Here is a 19,934-nt window from a genome sequence, read left to right on the forward strand (position 1 = left end):
GGAACCCCTCTGGCTGCACCCGAGAGCTGGGCCTGGGGCCTTTGCCACCGGGGGCAGAGGATCTTGGATTTTCCCTTTGGGCCGCTGACCGGCCCTGCCCACCCTGGAGACTGTGGGCAGATTGCTGCCCCGGGGAGAAGCTGGACCTGGATGGGGAAGCGGAGGGACGTCTCACCCCTGCCCTTGGGATGAACCAGTCCCAGTGTCGGGGCCACCGCCGCTCACTGCCGCCCGGCGAGAGCCGCCCTGTGGGAGCCCAGGGGCCCCGTTAGAGACACGGTGCTTGTACGTCACCCTCTGAAGCTGTTCTTTAACGTTTCATAGACCCAGCAGTGAAGAATCTCGAACCCGGGGCCATGGGACCCCTCCTCTCCTCGGCTCCCATACAGGCTCCCCCCTGGCCACGGGCGCCTTGTGGGGAAGGCAGCCTTTCTGTGGGGGCTCTGAGGCCCTCGATGCCTCCAGGAGAACCCGAGCAGGCGTGGGGCCCACGGCATCCAGCCCCCCAGCCCTTTGGGACCCCGAGGTACACCCGAGCTCCCCCTGCTCCGACCCCCCACCTCTGTCCTTCCAGAAATGATTTCCTGGGTCACCGAGTCTCCGGAAACTTCTGGAGTGTTCAGGTTGAGCTGGGGGCACAGACGGCGGGGGCCGAGGTGGGGGCCGGCCTGGCGGTGGCCCCGCTAAACCCTGACTCTCCCTATTGATCTGGGGACAATTACCCGACGGCAAACCCCATTAGGTCTCTCGCGCACCATTACACCGTCCGGAAATCGCACTTTATCCCTGACGCCACCGGTGGGACAAAGTTCGGGGCAGGATGCGGGGTGCCTGGCTGTGTGGAGGCGCCTGCCACCTCCGATGTGGGGCAGGGGTGTTGTAAACCTGCCCCTCCCAGAGCTGTGCCCTGGCCCATGTAACCCCGCTGCAGGGCCCCTGGTGTCCAGCACCCCCAGAACGCAGGGCCACCCCCAGGGGTGAGCCCCCGCCTGCTGCTCGGAGACGAGGGACCCTGTTGGCCTCCCCCCAACCCAACCCCCAGACCCCAGGCCTGGTGAGCCAAGATCGGGAGGTCCGTCGTCATAGAAACAGACCACATTCCCAGAGTAAACCCTGGCCATCTGTGTCCCTCTGTGGCCGGGGCCGGGAGTGGGGAGGAGGGACAGGCGGCCTCTCCTCCCCAGATCTGCTCAGCGGAGAAATGGGAGCAGGTCCCCGCTCACGCCCCTGCCTGTGCCAGCTTCCCATCAGGCAGGAATCCCATCCCACAGACCCCTGGTCCCCTCTAACACAGCACATGGGCTCCTAGACCCAGCTGGCCAGCGGACACACCGAGTCGGAGCCCATCCGGCTTAAGGAACAGTATTAGCCACTAGCCAAGGGACACTGGGAGCCACCAGAAGCTGAAAGAGGCAGGAAGGATCCTCCCCTCGAGGCTCCAGAGGGACCACGGCCCCATGACATCTTGATTTAGAGCTTGTGGCCTCCAGACTGGGAAGAAATAAATTTCTGTGTGAAGCCACGCTGTTTGTGGTCCTCTGCTGGGACAGCCCTCACCAGCCGACACGTTTCCTTAAACAGCGGTTATCATGGTAATCCCAAGCACGGACAGTTAATACCTGAGGTACAATGTGAATAAAGGCAACTTTCAGTCTTTTGCTGCTTTTATTAATTTGTAAAATACAAAGAGAACACACACACTGAGGACGGCCCCTCCGTCTGCACCTTTTCCAACTGGTCAGGCTCCCCTAGCTGTCCCCCGAGGGATCCCGGACCACAGCGCCAGCCCTCGGGGCAGTGGGAGGTGCTCAAGTGCCTGTGGCCTCACTGTGACCGTGACCCGGGTAGTCAGCCGGCCCGGGGCTGGCCGGGGCTCGGCCAGCCCTGAAGGGCCAGATGCCCGCTAGACTCCCCCGGCCGCTCTCTGTCGGCCGGCGGCCGCCCCTCAGGGGCTCTGGCAACGGTCACGATGTGGAAGGGGCATGCTGTCTCAGCACGGTGGGGACTCGTATGTGTCTGTGCCCGACCAGGCCCTCGTACTCATGGGGCACTGGCAGTGGGAGGCAGAGCCGTGGGTGGCCCTGGAGGCCCCGCTGGAGGGCCCAGGAGGAGCTGAGGATGGCCCAGAGAGCTTTCTGGAGGAGGGGGTCCAAGGCCCGAGTCCTGCAGACAGAAATAGGAGGAGGGAGCGGCCCCGGGGGGAGAGCCTGGGCGGAGGGGTGCAGGTGGTGCCCCGGGCCCTTCGGCCCCATGAGGTCAGCCTGCGAGGAGGAACCGGGGCTGGGGCAGGTGGGAGCAGGTGCCGGGCAGCGGGGGGCGGGGAGGGGGGGTGCTGGCGGAGCCCACAGGGAAGGAGCTTCCGGTACACACAGAGCAAACGGCGTCAGGACGAGGCGCCTGCTCCCTTCCAGGGGCGGGAGCCCCAGAGCGCCTCTCTGTCTCCTCCAGGAAAGCAGGACGCGGAGTAATGCGGAGCGCATTAGCTGGGCTGCAGGGCTGAGCCCACCCCACGGCCAGCCGGGCTCGCTGACGGCCGCTGAGAGCCACCGCGGGCAGTGAGGGAGGCTGGGAGGAGTGGAGCTGCCCCCTCCCCTGCAGCCCAGCGCCCCAGGCCCTGCCTGGACGGTGGCGAGACCCTTCCTCCCTGGCGAGACCACACCTGCGTCTCGCCCCTACCCACAAAGACCCCAACTCCTGGGAACCTGCCCTTCAGGGGTCCCGGAGGGTGGACCTCAGTTGGGTCCGCCTATGGGGTCGGGGCCGGTCCGCATGCCACCACCGTTAACCTTTGGGCCCTGCAGGAGACGCCCACCTTCTTCTGTCCTCACTCCCGCCAAGGCACCTGCGGACTGGGTGGAGGACGGACCCTCCCCACTGCCCAGCGATGTCCACCCTCCCTGCCCCTCCTTCCAGCGACCCTCGGCTCCCAGGCCTCCGAAGGGCTCAGGGCCTGGCACCCTCAGGACGCCTGCCCCAATGGCCCTCGGGGATGGCCTTGCAGAGCTTCTGGAGTTCAGAGGACAGCGACTGAGCCTGGCCTCTTGGTCCCTCTAGGGACCACGCTTGTGGCTGCACTGACTTCTGGACCTCCACCCGCCCCCCACCTGTCCGGGCCAGGCAGAGGCGGGGCGCGTCCACAGACTCTGAGACCCAGTGACCCAGGGGTCCCAGCCGTGCCTTGGCCTGCCTGCTTGGGGGGCATCAATCCCCAGGAGCCAAGCTCACATCTGAGGACACTTCAAACAGCAACTTGCAATCAGAGAATTTGAGAAATTTGAATGGGGTGACGCGCATGACCTGGGACTGCTCTGTCACCTCTGACCTCTGTGCTCAGAATACCCCGCAGGGGTGCGGCCGGCCGCGCACCATGCACCGGGACCGGGCCTGGCTTTGCAGGAAGGCCCGGGGCAGGGTGCCCCTCACGGTGGCCCTGCCCTTGTCCTCGCACTTGGCCGGCTGCCGCTTCTCCTGGTGGAGACGCCGCGGCTGCGAGCGGCCTGGGTTCCATCTGCTAAGTGGCTCCATGCCGCGTCCACCGCTCCCACGAGGACTGTCTGGGCTCAGTGCTCCTGTCCAGCCGACGTCATCCGCATCTATTTTCAGGGCCTCTTTGGGCTAAGTGCTGGGCAGAGTCCGGCCCTCCTGCCAGGGCCCCGAGAGGGGCTTGAGCTCGGGTCAGTTTTCGTCCTCTCTGGGGCCACGGGCACGAGGCCTGGGCTTCTGGTGCCACCACAGCCCGGCCACCCCTTCGGATGCACTGGGGATGCTCTTGGGCTGGTGATTCTAGGGAACACGGTCTCCTCTTTCCTGCTCGCAAAGTGTTATCGTAGAGAGGACGTCTGTCAACAGAACACCTTTCTCTCAGGGCCTCCGGCAGGAAAGAACCGGCTTGTCCTTTCCAGGGCAGGGTCTCCCCCCACAACACTGCTAACACTGGCCAGACAATCCCTAGTTGTGGGCCTGCCCTGGGCGCCGTGCAGCTCTGGGCCATCCTCCGTTTCCCCTGCTGTGACAACCAAAATGTTTCCAGATGTTGCTAAACATCCCTTGGCGGCAAAGTCACCTCCAGCGGCACCCCTGCCGGGAAGAGGCCCCGCCCCTGGGGTCCCCACAGGCCCTGACCTCGCAGGTTATGAGAGGAACGTGGGACTTCTCTACGGGCCTCCCGGACGGGCCCCTGGAACTGAGGGGGGAGTGGAGGGAGGACAGGAGCCGTCAGGCTGACCACAGCCCCGCGGCCTACCAGGCTGAGGGCGAGACACCCATCGCGGACACCCCAGCCAGGGAAGGGGCCGCGGCTCCCGGATTGCAGATAAGGCACAGAGAGGCTGAGCTGGAGGGAAGTCACACAGCTCACAGGCAGGATGTGGGGCCCGCCGGGTGGCCTGACCCCAGGGCAGCTCCATGCCCTTGACCAGCGGCTCCACAGGGGCAGGACAAGAGGGAGGGGCAGACGGGAGGCAGGGAGTGGGTGGAGAGAACACATTCTCCGCTGTCCTCCCTATCTGCCCTCCAAATGACCCTCTGGGCTCTTATCTGGTGCCCACACACCCCTAATCGGCTCGCTTACCCACAGAAGCGTTTGCAGATGAGGTTTCTGGAGCCTCTTAGTGTCAGAAGCAGCTCAGAGCAGCACTGTTCCCTCCTGACAGCTCCATGGGACAGCCCAAGGTCGCTGAGGGCACAGCTCACCTGGGGGTGTTGGAGAGCTGGGGGTGGGGTGCAGGGCGCCCCACAGGGATGTCTGAGGGCACGCGGTCAACGCCAGCCGAGAGAGGCCCCGGGGACGCCCCAAAGCCCCGGGGGTCCAGGGTTTCCACCAGGGCCATTGTGAATTGCACTCACTTCGGGGACCTCCCCGGCTGCCCTGTCTTGTCCCTAGGGCTGGGTCCCTCGGGTCAGTGCCGCATTTGAGGCCACGCCCCAGTCCCCATTGCCTGCCTGGGGTCTGAGGGCCAAGAAACGCCGGCCTCGCCGGGCCTCGGTTTCCTGATCTGGGAAGCGGTCGGCTGCTTGGGTGTGGGCGGGTGAAATCCTGCCCTGCCTGTGACAGGGTCACTTGTGTGCCCACCCCAGCCAGGGCACGGGGACCCAGGTGACGGGGATGGGGCCCGTACAGGGTGGGGGACAAGGGGAACCCGGGCACGTGGCTCTGTCCACCGGTCATCCTTGCTCAGGCTGAGGAACGGCCAGGCCGGAGATGGTGTAGCTGGGCCAGGTGGGGGCTGGACGGCCCCTCTCCACTGCCCACCCGCCCCCCGGCATCATCAGCCTCACCACGTCAGCCTGTTCCTGGCCCTGCTCGGGCAGACGCGAAATCTCTCCTAAATCCCGTATTTAATTTTGTTCTCTGGGAAATCGTAGGAGGTTTTGGAGATAAAGCTGAGCTGATAAATTGGGGATTTGGCGGTTCCTGCAGAAACTCCTGAACCAGCGGTGGGAGGCGGGCCCAGGATGCCCGGGTCAGCTGGACCCCGCTTAGGGGGGCCCCCAACAGCATGCTGGGTCAGCGGGCTCCCCAGGGTGACCGGCGTGAGCGACACCAGGGTGATCATGACACACATGGGGGCCAGACCGCAAGGGACACCCCCTAGGTGCTGTTAAAGGTGAGTCCACGCATCACAAGAGCTGGGGGGCCGAATCACGCGGCCGACGTCAGCCACCCCTGGACCCTCTTCTCAAAGTCGCGCCTCTGCAGACCCTTCCCCAAGGGTGTGCCGTCAGTCCCTGCCCTTGCTGGCCGCTCTGCCTTGGGCATGCCCCACTTAGCCAACACCCACCTTCTGGAACATTCTCCTCCAATCTCCCAAGCACGTTCTGGCCAGCGTGGAGGGGAATAGGGTTATCGCCTCCCTCATCTGGGACGCTGTAACTCCTCTAATGTGACCCAGATGGCATTTGGTTTGTTAGCCTTGAAACCCATTGGCTGATGTCCCCCCTGGGGGCGTCTCAGAAACCTCCGTGGGTAGGGAAGTTTTCGTCTGGTTTCCTCATCACCGTTGAGTTTGTCTTTTCACACTGAGGCGGCGTTTGGTCAGACGTCCCCGCCCGGAACACAAGCAAGTGATGCCTGGGGCCTCAGAGCACACCCCGTCTAGGGCACCTGACCAGCGCGGGCTTCCAGGGTCCCTGGCCCTTCCGCATTGCCTTCACCCTCCTCAAGCTCGTTTCTTTCATTTCCTCAGCTGGGCTGCGTACCTTTTACTCACAGCAAAGGCCTATCAATGCCAGGACGTGCCTGTGCGCCTGGGCCACCGAAGGCAGACAGAGGAGGAGCCAGTTCAGATACTATGAGAGGCAATCATGGCAGCCTTCCTGGAGGAGAGGTGAACTCGCAGGAGGTGGGGCCGACGGCACTCCAGGACTGTGGGAGGTGGGTGTGGCGACGCCTGGATGGCCTGGGTCCCGGCTGGGCCTGAGTCAGTCAGGATGGGCCAGGTTCCCTTGCGGTAGCAGAGGTCGGGTCACCTCGATGGCTTCCCACAGCAAAGGTTTATTTCTTGTCTTGCCCCAGGTCCCTCGTAGATTGTCCTGGGCCCTGCCCCATGACATCTGCACTCAGGGACAGGGAGTGTCACCGGTCACCTGGTGATGGAGAGGCAGATGGAGAGGCAGCACTGGCTCTTGAACGCTCTGGCCGTGAATGAGTTGGGTCACTTCCCTGTTTCATCGACCAGAGCAGGGGCACGGCCTCACCTCTCTTTAGAGGGCCATTGGGGGCCTCCCCGTGCCTGCTGAGGGCACGGGGCCAGTGGGCCGTTTGTCCAGCTCCCCAAGTGCCAGGCTGGCTCCTTGGGCCAAGGGGAAAGGGCAGGGGGCCCCCATCAAGTGCATGGAGCCTTGGGTCCCCCTGGGACCTCAGGGCCTGGAGGTTCCCCTACTGGGAGGTGGGGTGTGCTCGAGGGGGACAGAGATCTGGATTGAGCTCTGGCCTCGGACCCCTGGGGTCAATGAGTATAAAAAGCCTCAGGGCCGCGTGAGGCTCACTTTCTAGAAAGAAACGTCATTTACAAACCTGCCTTGAAATTCCGGATGTGAAAATTGCCTTTGGGGACAGAGATGAAATGCCATGCTGTAGCCGAACGTGGACAGCCCACGGCCGACCCGCCGCTCCTGGGGAGGGTCCGGCCCAAGCCTCTTCCCTCAGTTCCTGCACAGCTGCACCCCTGAACCTCCAGAAGGCCGGGGAGTTTAAAACAGGGCAGGCACTGCCCCTACAGCTGTGCCCAGAGAGGCCCCGGCTTCAACCCTGAGAGAAGGTTCTGGAGTCTTCTGGTCCTCTGGTCCCTGCCGTGTGACCTTGGGGTGACCTCACAGCTCTGTGTGTTTCTTCATCATAGTTGGGGACCCACAGCACCCTCAGGGTGAGCGTCCAGCAGGTGCTGACAGGGGCCAACGGAGGCTTGGAGTGGGGCTCTTTGGGTGCGGGCATGCGCACGGGCTCCGTGAGGGGTTCTGCCAGACACCTGCTGGGGGTCGTTCGCTGGAGCCCCAGGACGGGAGCCCTGGCTCTCAGGCTCCACGTGCCCAGAGGGGGACCAGGCCAGGAGGGACCAGGGCGTGGGCGGGCTGCAGGGCATGGGTGCCTAGCCTCACAGAGCCAAGCGGGCCCAGAGCAGCCCCTTTCTGGAGCGTCCGCACCAAGGTCTCTTTAAGCAGAGCGAGGTGGGCCTGCTGCACCTGAGGCGGCTTCTCCTAGCAGCTGCTTGGACCCCTGCAGAAGCCCACGGGGACGTGCTCCACAGGAGCAAGGAACACGTGTGCACAGGACCGGCTGCCAGGGCCCCAAGCCCCGCGGTCGGCGGCGGGAGACATCTGGCAGGGACGGCGGCCGCTCGGTGACTGACCCACCCTCCCTGATCCCTCTGCCATTCCCCGGGGTGGGCAGACGGGGTCCAGCTCCCAGGGACTCATCTCTGATGGGGAACTGGAGGCGGCCCTCCCTCCCCGAGGTATCCTTGGGTGTGGAGCTCAAGTTCGCTCAGGCATCACGGACAGCCCGTCCGGTTCCAGCACTCTCCACTACATCCTGACGCGTGGCTGCTTGAACTCCTCCGAGGACGAGGAGCTCACTCCCTGAGGACAGCAGAGCCTTGTACTCACCACGCGGTAATCAGAGCACCAGGCAGGCGGCTCTGTGCTGCGTGTCTCAGCGAGCTGTTTCGTGGACACGTCTCAGCGCCGTCCCAGACCCCAGATGCCCTGAGTCCGCGGAGCTGAACCTTCCCAGGGGTTCATCCTGCTCACTGTTGGTCGTCTGGCCCCTTTCCTCCTTGCTCTGATTACAAATCTCACTGCTGAGTTGCTTGGTATGGTGACATTTCCCTCTCCTTTGAAAAATGCCCCCTATTTGCCATCGCATTCTGGGGCTGGATTTAAAGCACCGGAATTGCGGGCTGGACGCAGGGACAGCTTATGTCCTTCAGTGCCACCCGACAAACTGCTTCTAGAAAGCTCCCCCGACGGGCCAGGGCACACAGCCCACCCACGCCGGGCGCCCAACTTCCGTGCCTTGGTCGATGGGGGCGCGGTGGTGGCGGGCAGTCGTTAAGAGCCCCTCACTAAAGTCGTGGGCTCTCGGGGTTCTCCGTGGTGTCTGGGAGATGAAAATGTTAACACCCCCAAAGAATGGAAAATACGCATTCAAACAAAAACTCGTGTGCCCACGTTCACCACAGACACAAGGCTGTCCTTCGGCGGGCGCACGGATACGCAGAACGCGGTCTACCCCGGCCGTGGGGTGCTGCTCAGCCACGAGAAGGAAGGGAGCCCCTGCTGCCACACGGACGGGCCCCGGAGACAGCAGAGGTGACGGGGGCTGATGTCGCGGGACCGCGTTTCTATGGAATGGGCAGAACAGGCAAACCCAGACATTTGCAGAGTGGAGGTGGCCGGGGGCTGGGGCTGGGAGGGGCGGGCGGGGGAGGGGTGACCGGTGATGGGGACAGGATTCCGTTGCCGGATGAGAAAGTTCTGGAACCAGATAGAGGCGGCGGTCATGCAACCTTGCGAATGTACTGAGCGTTGCCAGACCGAACGCTACCCGGGCAGGTTTTCTGCTGCGTGTGCTGGGCTGCGATAAAAAAGCACCAATGATGGTGACAGTCCTCGCGGCCCGCGGCTGCCGACTTCCAGATGCGGATGGCAGGAGGGGCAGGCGGCTCTCCCGGTCACTCCCCTGCTGGCGGCGGGCTGGCGCCCGTCTGGGCCTCCCTCCCCATCTGTCGTTGCATGGCCGTGCCCACGGCCGTGTCCTGGCCGAGGTGTCCTGTGGCCGGGGCTCTCCTGGACGGTCCTCTGGCCATGCAGACGGGGTCCACGAGCTCACTTCACCCTGCAGTGTCACAGCTTCTTCTAAAACGCCTTTAACGTGGATGTATCCGGAGGCACTTCTGTAGGATGCAGGTTCCCAGGGGTGACAAAGGCCAAGGGCACGTCGTCCGGCTCGCAGCCCCCCCGAGGCGCTTCTCTGGGTGGGCTGGGGGCCCTCCCAGCCTTCTCTTCCCGCAGACAGACCACAGACTGTGCCCGGGAAGGACCTCTTGGGAAGCGATGCGGACAGAGAGCCTCCCGGGGGGGAATGAGGTTGGAGTCAGGGGTCAGGGCGCCCAGGCACAGGGCCGGCCACAGCGGGAGCTGCCCACACACCATGTCACTTCATTCTCAAATACCCACGAGGGCGGGGTTGCCCTTATCCCCAGCTCACAGGCGGGGAAACTGAGGCACAGTCCCTGCAGCCTCCAGTGCCGTGGCCTAGATCTGCCGCCCACCCCTATGACCTCCAAAGCCTCGAATGGCAAAGTGGGGCCGTGCTGGTGGGACGCCTGGGTGAGTGGGCCACGCGGCTGCCAGGGGCTGGGCGAGCCCTGGAAGGGGACACAGCTGCTCAGAGTGGGCGCAGGGCGCACAGGGAAGCTTTCACGGTCTTGAGTCCCCGCCTTCAGCTCAGGGCCCAGGAGCCGAGGGAGGGTGAGCCCCCTGCCGGCTGCCCTCCCACCAAGTGCAGGGAGGTGGCCCGGAGCCCGTTGGACGGGCAGCCGGGCCTCTGGCATGCCCGTCCACACTCACATCATCCTCCTCCTCCTGCTCAGCCCCTCCTGCTGCAGCACAGGCCTGACACCTCCCCGGGAAGGACACTTCCACAGCTGCCCAAGGCCCCCTCTCATGGCCCGGGAGGTGCCCCAGCCTGGTCTGGACTCTGCCCTTCAAGCCCCGGCCAAGGGGACTCTCCCTCCCCTTCTGAGTCTCCCTTCCCTGGTCCACCTCTTGGGCCCCGTCCAGACTCTGTGCTGCTGGCCCAGGAGGGGGGAGAGTGCCCTTCCGCTCCTGCCTGTGGGGTGCCCCCTCCCCCACGCCCACCAGCCCCGCGGCATCTGCTGCAACTGTGACCAGCTAGGCTCGGGGCTGTCTGAGACGCTCCAAATCCTCCCTTTAATAAAAGTCCCGCCCGCCCCAGGGGACGGGCGGGGGAGCGCGGGGAGAAAAGTTCCTTGAGTTGTCACTGCGCGTGGGAGGGTGGAGGGCGCGGCTGGGCTGGACCCTGCTGGGGGAGGGGGGGGGGGCCCTTCTCGCCAGGCTCACCCTTGGTGGTGCCCGTGGCGGGCCCTGGGAGTCAGGGGCACGGATCACTTGTGCCAGAGCGACTCCGCTGTGCGCAAGCCCTGTATGGGGACCGGACCCCAGGCCCCAGACCTACCGGCCAGGCTGGGGTCACAGGCCCCGCCCTCGCGAAGGCAGATGGAGAACTTGGTGTGCCTCGCCTGGGCCGCCGGCACGCGGGGCACCCTTCTGCGTAGCTGGGGTCAGGAGCTCTACACCCGAGACCTGGCGGGGAGGGGTCAGGGCTGCCTCCCCCTCCCTCTGGGCCCCACCCAGCCCCCTCACCTGCGAGGGGCTTCATCCTTTCTGCTGGGGTCCTGGTGCTGAGGCCCCCGCCACGCTGCCTGTGACTCAGTGTCCCTCCGCGCAAAGGGAGACGAGCTGCCTGGGGTCACGTGAGAGCCAGATCCAAGCCCCAGGTGAGCTCTGGGAAGGGCATCGTTACTCAGCCATCCCCACCCCCTCTCCTCCATTCACTCTAGGGATCAGGGCCAAGGGCTGCAGGCCCAGGCCAGGCCCCCCACAGGCCTGGTAAGGGTTTGCGATGGGACCAACGCCAGAGGCAGGGGCGCGTGAGGGGGGTGTTCTCCAGCGCTGCCTGGGAGGAAGGGAGCACCCCGTCCCTGGGGGCGTGCAGGCAGAGTCTGGAGCGGGGCGCTGGGGGCCCCAGGGTCTCCCTGACCCTATCGCAGATTCCGAGCCGCTGTCTGAACACTGCCAAGGAGGGGGCACCCGGCACGTACTTGCCCTGGGAACCTCAGTGTGTCCCAAGACTCAATTTTCTCGTCCCAAATGCAATTTAGACACAAATCCAATAAGCCTGCACATCACTCAGCCGCTCCTTCGAGCCCCCACGCTGGCGATCGGCCTGACTGAGGATTCAAGCCCAGAGACCCTGCAAGGCTGGGAGGCTGTGTAGGGCGGGAAGGGGTGGCGAGCTGCGGTCACTCCCAGCACTGGGCACCGGGCCAGCCATTTCCTGGCCTCCGCTCAGGCGGTGCCCACGGCAGCCCCGTGCGGTGGACCGTGTAACCCCACTCTGCGGAGGGAGAAGCAGGCACGGGGCCACCTGCTCGGCCACGGAGGGGTCAGGGGCAGAGCCGGACTCCAAGCCAGCAGGCTTCTTGGGGCGTGTTCCCCTCTGCCTCTGGCCTGGGGATCTCTGGACCGGTTGCTCCCTCCCGGGCAATATTCTGTCTGGGGTAGGGGGCCCGGCCCCACTGAGGGCCACTCAATCGAGTCCTGCTGGACCAGCCTTGCTGCAGGGTGAGGTCACCCCAGAGGACCAGCATTGGGGAACACACCCCATCAGGATGGCCCTGCACCCCAGGGTCGCCTGAGCTTGGCTCTGGCCCTGTGTTCAGTGAGCTCCCTGGATCGGTAGGTCCTTAGGGGACGCACCCCAGACAGCTGTGCCATACTCTGGCTCGGGAGAAAGCCATGGTGTGTGAAAGGCAGGATCTAAACAAAAGGCAGAGACAAAGCCCACCCATCCTGGGTGCCCTCTGGGGAAACAGCACCGAGAGGCCCTCCTCATCTCCTGCCCTCAAGGACAGGCTCAGGTTCAGTCTCTGTTGGGGGAGGTCTGGGGCAGCTGTCCCCAAGGTCCACATTTATGAGGCACCTACTGTGTGCCAGGTGGTGTAGATGCTGGACCCCGTGGCCCCTGCCATCAGGGCACAGAGGGAGGCTGGTGCCCCAGGTCAGGGCCGCTGGAGAAGCACACAGCTGAACCAAGGCTGGTGTATCTGTGGAGGTCCAGGGCTGGTGTGGCCCAGGGCTGGTGTTAGGACGGGACAGTGGTGTAAGCGGAGGGACAAGGGCCATGGGGTGTGTTGGGGCGCGGTGTTCACGTCCCGCTAGGTGGGCTGTTGGAGACGACCCGCGGGACTGGCAGGGGCGAGGAGACGGCTATCTGGGCCAGGGCGTCAGACCTCCAAGGGCCGAGCCCCTCTCCCTACCCACCCGAGCCCCAGCCCCAGCCCCAGCCCCAGCCCCAGCCCCAGCCGCTGCCCGCCCCCTCTCCGACTCCCGGAAACATTTAGCGGCCAACGGCGCCCTCTGCTGGCCATGTTGGACATCGCCCCGGCGCATGATGCGCGGGGGGCGGAGGGATTGATGTGCTCTGAGGGCCAGGTGTACCTCCTGCTCCCGCGACCTCAGTCATGAGCTTGGCCCTGGGTGGCCTTGGGGACACTGTCGGGATTCACTTCCACCCGTGTGGAAATTTGGGCTCCAAGATATCCACTGGAGACTGAAATCAACTCCTCATCAAAGACAAGTCCACCCTCTTCGGATCCAGGGGAGAGCCCCACTGGAACAAGTAAGACAAGGAGGGCACGATGCGGGTCTGGCCTCGGGCCACAGTCCCAGGTGCAAGTCTGGGCAGATGCCAGACATGGGCCAGACTGAGTAGGGTTGGGGCCTGCCTGGCCCTTTAAGAGGGTCTCCAGGGAGGGGGCCTGTTGCCCAGCAACAGGAGGGCGAGTGTGTACTCGTCGCTGGGAGACCAGAAGCGTCCTGCAGCCGGGACAGAGCGGCCTCAAGCGGCCCTGCTGACCGTGCCAGCGGCCCTCTTCCCTCCCTGGCACAGGGACTGGCTGGCACCATGGCGCAGACGGACGTGCTCCTGACCAAGCAGCCCGCCCCACAGACGGTGCCGGCGTGCGAGCTGCCCCGAAAGCTGTACGACGTGGCCCGGAACACGGGCGCCTACACGTCCTCGGGCCTAGCCACCGCCGGCTTCCGCTCGGCCAAGTACCTGGTGGACGAGTGGTTCCAGAACTGCTATGCCCGCTACCACCAAGCCTTCGCCGACCGCGACCAGTCGGAGCGGCAGCGCCACGAGAGCCAGCAGCTGGCCGCCGAGACGGAGGCGCTGGCACGGCGCACGCAGGAGGACGCCACCAGGAAGGTGGGCGCGCGCCTGCAGGACATGCACTGCTGGAAGTCCGAGCTGCAGCACGAGGTGGGCGAGCTGGACGCCGAGACCGACCTGCTGCTGGCCCAGAAGCAGCGGCTGGAGCGCGCTCTGGACGCCACCGCCGTGCCCTTCTCCATCGCCACCGACAACCTGCAGTGCCGCGAGCGCCGCCAGCACCCGGACCTCGTCCGCGACCACGTGGAGATCGAGCTGCTGAAGGTGCGCTGCCTCTTCCACCCCCGTCCCCGACACAACCCCTGGCCCCGCCCCTTCCGCTCCCGCAGGTTCCCCCGCCCCTCCCACCCAGCCACCCCCCCCAACTCAGGCCACGCCCCGGAACCGCAGAGCCCGCCCCTTCCAGGCCCTGCAACAGCAGAATCTGCCGCTTCCACCTCCCGGAGCAGCAGACCCCGCCCCGGAACTTCCCCCTCAACCCCGAACCCCAGACCCTGCCCCTTCCACCGCCCCGGAACCGCAGGCCACGCCTCAGAACCGTAGACCCCGCCCCTTCCACCACCACCCCCGAACCACAGGCCCTGCCCCCTTCTCCTGAGAGCGTGACCCGCACAAGGCAGAGGGTGGGGGGGTTCACACGTATGCCCGCGACGCGGGCTGACCGAGGCCTTGGCGCCTGTGTACCAGGTGGGCGTGCACAAGCTCAGGGCGCACATGCCCCTCTGCGCACACAGGAAAATCTAGAGCACGTAACGCTTTGCACACGCAGACACGTGTGGAGCACACGCTCAGGTCCACTCCCCAGAACCAACAAGGGCGAGGTCAGGGCTCCAGCCTTCTAGGACAGAGGTACCATCCCTGACCCCAGGAGGGTGCCCGGTCTGACCTTCCCACAGCCTGGTCCTCACAGTGGACACTGAGTGAGGCTGGGCTCCTTGCAAGGTGAGCCCCAGCTTGGACATGCTGCCTGGGGGCAGGTCCCAGCGTAGGGGTTTGAGCATGTATGGGGGCTGGAGCTGGACCTCAGTGCTCATCTGCTCACCACAACCCATGTCCGGGGCCCCTGCACTGCCCCCCCCCAACCTATTACAGTTCATCCTGGGGTGAGGTGGGGCCCAGGCTGTGACAGAATTCACATCTGGACGTCTGTTGGGGCATTTGCCTGAGGATGGGACACTCAGAGGCCACTGAGGCAGGAGAGGGTCTGGCCAGGTCCATGCACCAGCCCTGATGACCCCCCACACACCGAAGGATGGGGAGGTGCCTGAGATGAACCCCGTGGGCAGCGGCCTGAGGTCTGGGAGGTCTGCTGGGACAGGGCCAGGAAGTCAGGTTCTGATGATGCCTGCACCCGCTGGGCAGCCCCTTGGTCACCCTTGGGTCCTGGCACCCGCTGGGTGGCCCCTTGGTCACCCTTGGGTCCTAGCACCCGCTGGGTGGCTTCTTGGTCACCCTTGGGTCCTGAACCCGCTGGGTGGCCCCTTGGTCACCCTTGGGTCCTGGCACCCGCTGGGTGGCTTCTTGGCCACCCTAGATCATGCAAATTAAGCTTGATCCTGAACGCCTAAAGACCCAGCCCACCGCATCTCCCCCTACCCTGGTGCCCGTGGTGGACATCCAGGCACAGCCCAGGATGCAGGGTAGACGGGTGAAGGATGGAGCCACCTTCATCCCACAAGGAGCCTTTCCTGCTCCAAACTGAGCAGGATCTGTCCTTGGGGCAGCCCCATGGGAGCAGGGAATCACCCAGGCCAGTCCCTTGATCCAGGCAGGGCAGAGCTCATGCACCTCTCAGAGCCTGGGGGCCTGGCTTGTGAATAGGCTGTAGGCTGTGGGCGGGCAAACAGCCAGTCCAAGGGCTCAGGGCCTCCCTCTGCTCTCCCAGCTCAGGCCAGAACCTTGGGTCCCTCCCCTCCCCCCACGGCCCTCTCCCAGGCCCCAACCCCTCTTGGTCCCCCACCACCTCAGCCCCACACTCAGCTGCTCCACAACCCCCCTGCCCCGAGCCAAGAAACATCCCCCCTCCCGGTCCCCCCCACCCCCACGTCCCAGGCCTTGCCCCCCCCCCCACCCCCCAATGTGAAGAACCAACAATGACCCAGAGACAGGGAGACAGAACCAGGGACAGACCCTGACATATGTGGGTTTAGTGCCAGAGGGAGGCAAAAATCCAAATTGGTGGTGGGGGGGGGTGCTGTTTGTGCATGAAAAGAAAGCCATTGCAGTAGCAGAAAGAAACACAGGGCTTCCCCCTGTATTCTCAGTGGAAGAGAGGGCATCTCTGAGCCCAAGGCCCTGACGGGCAGCCAGGGAAGGGACCTGCTTCCCAGGGGCCGGGGTCCCAGGAGGGCTGCTGGCCACCAGTGCCCTGGGAAGGCTGCAGGGATGGCCCCTAGAGCCCAGAGGGTGCTGGTGCCAGGCAGGTGGGAGCTGCCCCTAGGTGACGTCCCACCAGCCCATAGAAGCACTCACCACCCCCCCCCCCAAGAAAAAAACACCACTGTGCTACACCAAATAGAATTTTCAAAAGCCCAGAATAAACCCAATGAGAAAGGGCTGGGCTCGGCCTTCATTTTCCAGGAAAGAGACTGGGGTCCGGCCCAAAGTTACCCAAGCAAGGATCAGGTGTTGATCTGGGCATTTAAGGGGCTCACTGTGGGCCCATACCAGCCTGGCCATCCTCAGATCCTCACCAGGGGTGGGGGTTTTCTCCCCCAGGAGGCCGAGCTTATCCGGAACATTCAGGAGCTCCTAAAAAGGACCATAATGCAGGCCGTGAACCAGATCCGGTGGGTCTTGGTGGTCTCCAGGTCTGCCCTCGGGATGACCCTTGTCTCCTCACCCCTTGGGATGTCTCTGGGAAGAAAGGGGGGGGTGACTAGGCCCTGAGTCTCAGACAGGTGGGGGCCTGTCCCAGGTCACAGCCAGGAGTACAGGGCCAGGAAGGGGCAACTAGTGTGTGTGGGGGAGGGGGCAGATTCCTGCCTGCCCTGGGGGCTGGGCATCCAGAGCCCAGGCCAGCTTTCCAGGGCCCGGACACTGTTGGTCAGGTAAGAGCCTGGGTAGCCTGAGGACCCCCATCCTGGGCAGATGAGGTGTCCTGGTTCTCAGCTGAGAACTGGACATGTGCTTGCCCCTCGGGGTGCCACCCAGCGACCCCCCCACCCCAACAAATGCAGACCTTGCCCACCCCAGGCTGAACCGGGAGCACAAGGAGACGTGTGAGATGGACTGGTCTGACAAGGTGGAGGCCTACAACATCGACCAGACCTGCGCCCACTACCACAACCAGAGCACCGAGGTGCAGTTCTACCCACACTCGGCCAAGTTCGAGGAGAGGTGGGCCGCCTCAGCCCCAGCGCCTCCCCGGGGCCCTCGTCATAAACCCCTTCTCCACGCACCCGCAACTGCTAAGATGGGGCTCCAGCTCCTGGTCCTTCTGCTGGGGATCCTTCAGAGACCCACCGGCCCCTGAGGCCCTCACACGGAGGCCCAGTCCTATCTGCTCCCAGGACGGGCAGGTGTGCAGGGTCCCTGCCCGAGAGCGCAGCACCACACAGTTCACCAGAGGGCTGCGGACACCGAGGTTGGCAGGAGCTGGGCTGGAGGGCGGCTGGCAGGGGGCGCGCGCCGCGGGCCACGTCCGGAGGAGTGCAGGGCGTAAGGCCGCGGGAGGCCGGGGGGACGCAGATTGCGAGGACGCAGGGTCCAAAGTATGCGGGGGCCACGGGGCGGCGAGGGGGCTAGGGGTGGTGATTTGTGCTGGGGCGCAGGAGACGCGGGAGGGCTGGGTGGGCCGGGGCCGTTGGCAGGTGCCCCACTGACCATGGACCGCTCCCCTCCCGCAGTGCCTCCACGCCGGAGACGTGGGCCCGGTTCACCCAGGAAAACCTGTACCGCGCAGAGCGCGAGCGCCTGGCTTCCGTCAACCTGCGGGTGCTCATCGATAGCATCCTGCGGGACACGGCCGAGGACCTGCGGCTGCAGTGCGACGCTGTGAACCTGGCCTTCGAGCGCCGCTGTGAGGAGGTGGAGGACGCGCGCCACAAGCTGACGGACCACCTGCACAAGGTGAAGCCTCGCCAGCCGCGCCTAGGCCACGCCCGCCCGCGTACAAGCCGCGCCCCAGAACAGGCCACGCCCACACCACCGGGCCACGCCCCAGAACAGACCACGCCTTCACCACCAGGTCACGCCCACCCATGTACAAGCCACGCCCCAGAACGGGTCCCGCCCGCCCGCGTACAAGCCTGGCTCCAGAACAGGCCTATACTTTCAGGCCACGCCCACACAAGCCATCCGCCCCAGCTCAGGCCACGCCCCAGAACCGGCCACGCCCACACTTACAGGCCACGCCCACCCACACCGGGCCACGCCCTGACCACGACCCGAGAGCTGGGCATCTGTAACTGAGGGAGGAAGCTCCTTCTGGCCCAGCCCCGCTCCTGGCTACTAAGCCCTGGTCACAACCTGGCCTGGTCCCTGCCCCTCCTCTGTTCCATCCATCCTGAGGGACCCCAGAGGCAAGGCACCCACTGCTCCCTGGGCACCCTCTAAGCCAGTGAGAAACCAGGTGACACTGGGGGTGGCTGTCAGGCAGGAACAGGAGGGAAGGTACCTTGGCAGGAGGTGGCCAGGCCTGGTAGGGCTCTGACCCCAGGCTCTCAGGATGGCCTTTGCTGCTGCCAAGTCTTTCCGGTTCTTGACCAGGGTTGGGGGCCTAGTGACCCGCAGGACTGGGGGCACTCAGGCCACAGCTGTTGGACAACCTCTGGGTACCCTTGGTGGGGGCCGAGGTGGCCACACGCATCTTCCGACCTCCGTGCCCCCCACCCCTGCTGAGTCAGTGGACAAGGCTGCCCAGTGGTCCCAGCCCCAGGGCTGGGAAGGAGGCCGGGCGGGGCGGGGGTTCTGCTGGCCCTCCCAGGGACCTTCCTTTGTGCAGACGCTGCGGGAGATCACAGACCAGGAGCACAACGTCGCAGCGCTGAAGCAGGCCATCAAGGACAAGGAGGCGCCTCTGAAGGTGGCTCAGACCCGCTTATACCAGCGCTCACACCGGCCCAACGTGGAGCTGTGCCGAGACACCGCCCAGTTCAGGTGCCTGCCGTGGGACAGGTCACCACCCACCATCCACGCCCATCCCCCCGCACCCTGCAGGCTTGCAGTGGAAACACAGCGGGGCTCAACACGCGGGCGTCCCTACGTCCTACCCCCACCCAGCACGACTAGACACGACGTGCCTTGCGGGGCTCTGTCAGGGCTGCGAGTCCCAGGGACAGCGTGGCACTTCCTTCACTCTGTGCCGCGCAGTCTCCCTGGCCAGGAATCGCGAGGCCACAGGCTCCTCCCGGGCCCACCCTGCCTCGGGGCGCCGTCCATACCTCCGGGAACGCGTGGCCCCTGGCCGGAAGTCTCGCGGGGATCGTGTCTCTGGTGTTTCAAACTTATCGAGTACCAGTCGCCCTCTCGAGCACTAGCACGGCCGTCCTCCCTGGCGTTCCTCCTCCCCAGGCCTCAGCACGTCCCGCGAACTGGGGCCTCGTGCAGCTCCAGGACGCCGGGCGCCAGGAATAAAGGGAAACGCGAGCCTCCGCGCACCCCTGCCATTGCTTGGAACCGCCGCACGGTGTCGCTCAACACAGCCCCGCAGGGTCCTGCCCACGCAGCCTTTCCCCTTCGGTCAGGGGGGTTGCGGGCAGGGGCAGCCGATGGACCGCCGGCCCAGCCCACTCCCACGCTGCCGGCAGGTGTCCCTTTCGGACGTTTGGGTCCTTTTATGGCCCAGCATCTTGGCCTGGACCCCTCACCAGGGCTCCTGGGTCTTGACGGTCCCGTCCCATAGACCCCAGCTCACGCCTCCATCCCCCAACCCCACAGGCTGGCGAGTGAGGTGGAGGAGCTGAACACGTCCCTTGTGGCACTGAAGGAGAAGCTTCTAGAAGCGGAGCAGTCCCTGAGAAATCTGGAGGACACGCGCATGAGCCTGGAGAAGGACATCACGGTCAAAACCAACAGCCTCTTCATCGACCGTCAGAAGTGCATGGCCCACCGTGCCCACTACCCCACCACCCTCCAGCTGGCCGGCTACCAGTGAGCAGGGCACCACAGCACGTGCCTCTGTGGCCTGGCTGCACTTGGGGAAGGGGCTGTCCCCCCCGCCCCTCAAATAAAGAGCACGTTAGCTTTTTACTTGTCATGTGTGGCTCGCAGTGGAGTCAGGATACTGCTACCTGGCAGGTGCGCCCTACCTGTGGACCCCACGTCTGAGCCCCCTGAGGCTCAGATGGGGGCCCTCTGCCCACCGAGATGCCACCATGGATGCCACAACACTCATTTCCAGCAATGACCAAGGCCCCGCACTTTTTCCTCTGTGTGTCCTGGCACTTGTCACCGTGAGGCCGGGCAGCTCTGTCCCGCGGGGCTGGGTCCCGGGTTGCAAGCACCCACAAAAGGT

The 19,934-nt window shown here is 65.1% G+C and overlaps 1 protein-coding gene and 1 long non-coding RNA gene across 2 annotated transcripts; both read left to right on the forward strand.

Moving 5' to 3' along the window:
• The first annotated feature begins 5,112 nt into the window (after window positions 1-5,112).
• Window positions 5,113-8,648, forward strand: LOC122471889. Its single transcript, XR_006294300.1, has 2 exons — window positions 5,113-5,606; window positions 6,186-8,648. It is a non-coding gene; the product is annotated as an uncharacterized LOC122471889 (long non-coding RNA).
• A 4,443-nt stretch (window positions 8,649-13,091) lies between these two features.
• On the forward strand, window positions 13,092-19,669 carry TEKT4 (tektin 4). The gene is made up of 6 exons (XM_043561077.1): window positions 13,092-13,741; window positions 16,196-16,266; window positions 16,673-16,816; window positions 17,326-17,548; window positions 18,423-18,577; window positions 19,358-19,669. The coding sequence occupies exons 1-6, from the start codon at window positions 13,208-13,210 to the stop codon at window positions 19,572-19,574; spliced, it is 1,344 nt and encodes a 447-aa protein (XP_043417012.1). The 5' UTR covers window positions 13,092-13,207; the 3' UTR covers window positions 19,575-19,669.
• The last annotated feature ends 265 nt before the right edge of the window (window positions 19,670-19,934 follow it).

The sequence above is a fragment of the Prionailurus bengalensis genome, chromosome E3 (genome assembly GCF_016509475.1).
Source record: "Prionailurus bengalensis isolate Pbe53 chromosome E3, Fcat_Pben_1.1_paternal_pri, whole genome shotgun sequence".
NCBI lineage: Eukaryota > Metazoa > Chordata > Mammalia > Carnivora > Felidae > Prionailurus > Prionailurus bengalensis.